Raw genomic sequence first — 5,688 nt, 5'->3', positions numbered from 1 at the left:
GGACCCCCCCCCAGTCAACCCCCCTTCCTCCTTCTCCCCTCCACACTCCCTCTCCTCTTACCATGCTGCTCAGAGTAGCAGGACTGGCTTATTGGAAAGCCTGGGAGGTGGGCAGGTGCAAGTCATGCAGCCCAGCAGGAGCGGTGGGCCAGAGTGGTCCCTGTGCAGCAGCTTGGCTGTGGGGGAGGGGTGAGAGCAGGGGAGGGGCCAGGCAGGATGGTCCCATGGGCTGTAGTTTGCCCACCTCTGGTCTAAAGAAATTAGAGCTGGTTACCTTAGAAAAGAGACTACTCGGGGGCTCTGCTAGTCTGTACAATCATGAATGTGTGGAGGAAGTGAAGTGTGCGTCCTGCATTCTCATCTCTGCCTCTCCTGGTAGCCAGCTGCCACCTTACCTGTGCTGATTGCTGGCGTGTGTCTCCAGTGCTGGCTGGCAGCCACCTGGCGAAGGTAAAGTCTGCAAGTGGCCATTGAGCATCCACTGCATTAACAAGGGGGCTCCTGCTGCAGCGGTTGTGAAGCTGCTGGAGGGCTTCCTGTACTGTAATTAGGCTGTACCTTGATCCAGCAATGAAGATGCAGCTGATGGTGCTTTCAGAAAGGAAAAATGTGTGTGGTTTTGTTTTCTTTTTCCCCCAAGAGATATTTACTGAGTTATTAGACTGAGTTTCATTGCCAAATGCATATACAGGTGTTAGTGCAGTAATGTGCTTAAATGCTAAGAAAACAATGCCTGGCAAATACTGGCCCGAGTGCTGTTTCTGCTGCTAGGTTGATTGCAGTTGGTTAATTTGTTACATTGCCCTTCTGTCCTGTCCTGCCCATTCTCTGCTCTCCCCACTTGGTATTTTGAGGCACCTTTGTAAGTCTCTCCCAGTTCAGGTTGGATGGTGTTCCTGGGAACTGGACACTAATGCGCTTTTCTCAGGCAGAGCAGTCACCTTTTGCAAGTCACCTTTTCCTGCTGCTTGAGGACCAGAACCAGGGCCCAAGTCTGAGGCTTGTGCGTGGAAAAGCTGAGCATCACATTAGGCTGCACTTGGGGTTTACTTTGTTGACTTTTCATCTCTCACATGATGTCCCGAGGGGTCCAAGGTTCCACAGTGTGTGTACTGCCTCCTACAATGACACCCAGTAACTCAACCCCAATGTTTTGTTTTCCAGGCTGTAACCAGGCCTGAATTCTGTTCAGGGCCAATTTTGGATCCTTCTTACTACTTTGGTAGTTATGATGGGTATGTGAGTGCTGGGTTTGACCATTATAATTTATATTATAATGGAGCTCCCATTTGGTTCAGGTCCCTATTGTGCTAGGAGCTGTGTAGACACAGTCCCTGCCATGAGATATGAAAGAAAGACATAGTGGAGAATAAGAAGCAGTGGGAGATTCTGGGTAAACAAGAAATCATGTAGTTACTGGACAGATTATCATCCCATTTATCTTGCCAGCTGTGTGCTGTTATCTGTAGTAATTTGATTCTCTCCAACCACTTCTGTGTCATGCCAGTCTTGTCTTGCTATCAATCTTTGTCCTTTAGGCAATTGCAGGGTTTGTGGGGGCAGGTGTGTAAGAGATTAGTGAATCTCAGGTACCTAACTCCCAGAATCAGCCCCTACTAATTCTTTTTGTGAATCCAGCCCTGGGAACCTAAATCCCCTTGGCAGTCACCATGCAGACATCATTTTTGAGGATGAGCTATAGGCTCCGCCATCAGTTAGGCACACAGCACTGAGAACAGCAATACTTAAATACTTTTAAGCATCTGGGCCTGTGTCCCAGATTTCCCCAGCTGACAGGAACAGCAGAAAACCTAGGGATGGGAATGATGAAGCTGAAGACAAATACAACTGATGGTTCCTGGAGACACTACTGAACATGTCTTGAAGGTTACAACTTTCAATATGTGAAGGACTGTAATGGATAAGATTCACTGGGGGTCTTAACCTTGCTAGGAAATCTCTGACTGCAGAGTCAGAGGGCTACAAGAACAGTGAGCCACACTCCCCATAGCAGCAGGTTTCACTTGGTGTTTGTTTTCACTGTTGACATTTTGTATTTTCCTGGTTTGTTCGTGAGTCAATATTGGTAAAGGATTGTGATGCCTTAGGTTTACGTGTTTCTCCTTTCTGAATTCTGTAGGTTGCAGATATCAAACGTGTCAACAACTTCATGTGTGAGCAGGACTTGTATGCTCTGAAGTCTATCAAGATTCCAGTCAAGGCCCATGGGTTGTTAACGGAGACCAGCAAAGAGTTAAAACCTCCTCAGAATGCACCTTCCCAGGCTGGAATGACACTGATTGAACTACCAGAGCCTGATGGTGGAGCCACCACCAGCAGCAGCTCTAGTGAAAGCAGATACCTGACTGACTACTTTAAGGGGATTGACCAGACCCTTGAGGACATAGTGCAATCCAAAATCCATTTAAATGCAGATTACTGCATGGAAGCACCAAACTGTCCCCCATCCGGTTCAGTGGGACAAAAGGAGCCCAGTAATGGTGCAGACTGTGGAATCCAGTGGTGGAATGCAGTTTTTATCATGCTTCTGCTAGGAGTAGTCTTGCCAGTATTTTATATTGTCTATTTTAAAACACAACAGACTGGGGCGGCAGCCCATACCTCAAACACAACCTTTGCCTCAAATAGCTCAGCTCATGAATTGGGGGGGGAATTGTCACAGCACCTACCAGTCGTAGAAACCCTCAAAGCGAAGATACAGCCCAGTACTTCCTCACCGCCCAACACCGATACCCAGAAACCAGTAACTCTGACTCTACTGGATTCAGGTGGCTAATTTTTTTTTAAGTGATCTTGACTGAACACAGGGTGATGTGTTTTCTCTGAGTGAATAAAGATGTTTTGTAGCTTACCACGTCCAACAGACATTTGGCTCTGCGTTTATCAACCCTTCCAAGGGAAAGTAGCCTGCCCCAATTTACTCTTATTTGTTTCAGGCACCTCTCAAGAGTGGCTTTGTCTAAAAATCTGAACTAGGCAGACACATCAGAGTGTGTGCTCTTAAATACTGTATGGGTTATTGATTGGAATGATGCAATCTAATAGCACATGAGAAGACACATTTTGTATGGACTGAGCATTTTTTCCCCCACAACAACTTAAAGCAACATTTTTCATTCTCTGGCAGAACCAGGTGGGCCCTGCATGTTTAACTCTGCGTATGCCTTTCTAGCTTGATAGACTAGCTCTGGTACATGGCACTGTTAAAACTAAGCAGGACACTGGATACTCTTATCAATGACAGTATTAAGCTAAATTGAGCTAGAATGATGGAGGGTCTTAGCCTGCTGTGAGCGCCATGGAGGCAAGGATCTGCCTGTGCAGGGAGGCCCTGTGACTTCATTTGGGCTCCATGCAGGTACCCAGAGCTCTCTGCAGGAACTGGCCCTTAAAAAGTTATTCCTCAGTAACATCCCTTGCTCAACAGTGGTAGCAAAAGTTCTGTTCAGCCGCAGAGTCCAGCCTGCCAGCAACCTGCAGTGGCCGACTCGGCCTAAAGGCATCTTGAGCATAGTGTCACTAGTCAGCTCACTGTGCAAAGACAAAGGGATTGCCATCTCCAGCACTGCGTTTCAGTCTAAATGGTGTCCTTGCTCTTAGGAGTTTAAGCTAGAGGGATTAGTGAGGAGTTTTCCATTTTGTACAGGAATAAAAAGTCAGGGGAAACCACCCCCAGCTATTTTAGGAGTTCAGGAGGAGCATAACTTGTACAAAGCTGGCGTAGACTAATTTCAGGCATCTTTAGGGCCTGTATAGATAGTCAGCCATGTTTCTGATCACCCATCTCCATGCAGAAGTAAGGTCTCGTGCATGAGTCCACATGGTTGTGACAGAGCCTAAGCCAATCTTGGTGCATTCTGGTCTGTTGAATGGAGGCCCACAGGTTTCGGGTATATTTTTCAAAGATTTGTTTACAGTAAATGCTGAATGCGTGGAAAGGTTCCTTACAGTATACGCGATAAATGTGGATGAAGGCTAAGCTTTGGGTTGTTTGAATCTGCAGTAAAAAACCTCTTACTTGGTGTAGCCATTTTCAAAATAAATTCAGAACCGTTTCTCATGGCTAACCCCTGCCATAGACATGACATTTTGAAGTTGTAGAATTGAAAATACTTTAGGAAACGTGCATAACGTAAGCAAAATCCCCATAACATATTGCCTAAATCTAAGCTAACTTTCAGCACAGAGCAAAGTTTAAGGAAGTTGGACTTTCCCCAGGCCTAGACACTGACATCCCAAGAAGTGCAATTATAATGTATTTGTTTACCAGCTGGAGTGTCGTAAAGTCTACTAGCTGGAATTATGGTATGAAAAGCACAAGGGTGCTGAATGTAGCTGGGTTCCACCCCCAACCCCCACCTAACTGGAGGATGGTTATAGAATTAGTACTGTTGGAACAGGGTACAAATCACAGATTAATAAGCTTTTGTGGGCTATAGCCCACATCATCGGATGCATAGAGTCCAGCCTATGCATCCAATGAAGCGGGCTGTGCCCCACGAAAGCTTATGCTCAAATAAATGTTAGTCTCTAAGGTGCCACAAGTACTCCTGTTCTTTTTGTGGATACAGACTAACGTGGCAGCTCCTCTGAAACAGATTAATAAAATGGTCATAAGAAAATACATAAAGGTTTAAAGCAAACTACAGAGAGAGGTTTTTTTCCTCTCTCTTTCAAACACTCAGATACAAGAGTCAATAGTTTTAGATGTATTTAATAACAAAACTTAAGTAGATAAAAGGAGGCAATGATAGAAGACTGAAAAATAACTTTTGAAATGATTTGTCGAATTAAGGAATTGCCTGCTAGTGTCTTGTCAATAGAGGGCACTATTGTCACATAAATACACAAGTCAATAAGGCAAAGTGAAGGAAATTCAGATCTTAAATTTATGAGCACAGTGATTAGTATTAGCCATGTCTGTCCCAAATTAAAATAAGTGCTCATGAATAGTCTTATCTAAGGTTCTGAGATGGGTGTTGAAGTTAAGAGCTAGAAGTTCTGGCTTTAAGATCAATTATGGCAGTAATAAAGTCTTGCTGGCCTGAGGCAAATGCATGGACAGCATTTGTGTTTATAATGACTCAAATGAAAAATGTATCTGAAAAACTAGCTTCTTGCTGCAAAGGGATCTGGGTACAATGAATAAAGTAAACAGACTTTTCCTGAGTTACAGTGTTAAGTCACGGTACTGATAAACAAATAGTCTTCCTGCAGCAAGTAGGAAGCTCTTGTCATGCTTCAAGGGGGCTTGAGGGAACATAATTTTTTTAAAGAAATAACCTAAAGCATCTGCTTTCTTAAAGCCGGCTGTATCCATTTTAAAAAAATATTTTTCTTCTGTGAAGGAAAACTGGTCCCTTCTGTAGGTTAATGTTACATTTTTAAATGAAGAAAAATTCAATAAAAGCACAATAGGAGCTGTCCTGGACTGCTGTCTGTTTCTTTAGCCGTATCTTTTGAACTACACTATGGTGTTTAATGTTGCAGTTTTCTTTAAAAAGAAAAGCAAGTTTGAGGACAGAACCGTGGCCAGACACTGGTCAGATTAAGAATTTGTTTCTGTTATAAACATTTATTTTACAAGGAAACATAATCACAAAGAAGGCAGAGTACTGTGGCCATTAGTTGTGGGACCAAAATATCCAAGCAGATCCAGTTCCAAAT

The 5,688-nt window shown here is 44.1% G+C and overlaps 1 protein-coding gene across 2 annotated transcripts in view; it reads left to right on the top strand.

Moving 5' to 3' along the window:
* The window catches only part of LYSMD4 (LysM domain containing 4), a 10,863-nt gene extending 5,419 nt beyond the window's left edge, over window positions 1-5,444 (top strand). For both annotated transcript variants that reach the window (XM_075069707.1, XM_032783050.2), the window contains exon 3: window positions 2,141-5,444. In XM_075069707.1, the coding sequence (XP_074925808.1) occupies window positions 2,141-2,797 (657 nt within the window). In that variant the 3' untranslated portion in view covers window positions 2,798-5,444. The remainder of the gene's footprint in view (window positions 1-2,140) is intronic.
* The last annotated feature ends 244 nt before the right edge of the window (window positions 5,445-5,688 follow it).

Source organism: Chelonoidis abingdonii, chromosome 9, assembly GCF_003597395.2.
Source record: "Chelonoidis abingdonii isolate Lonesome George chromosome 9, CheloAbing_2.0, whole genome shotgun sequence".
In the NCBI taxonomy this organism is placed as follows: Eukaryota; Metazoa; Chordata; order Testudines; family Testudinidae; genus Chelonoidis; species Chelonoidis abingdonii.
The sequence above is the reverse complement of the archived record's forward strand: the minus strand, read 5'-3'. Positions and strand labels throughout refer to the sequence as shown.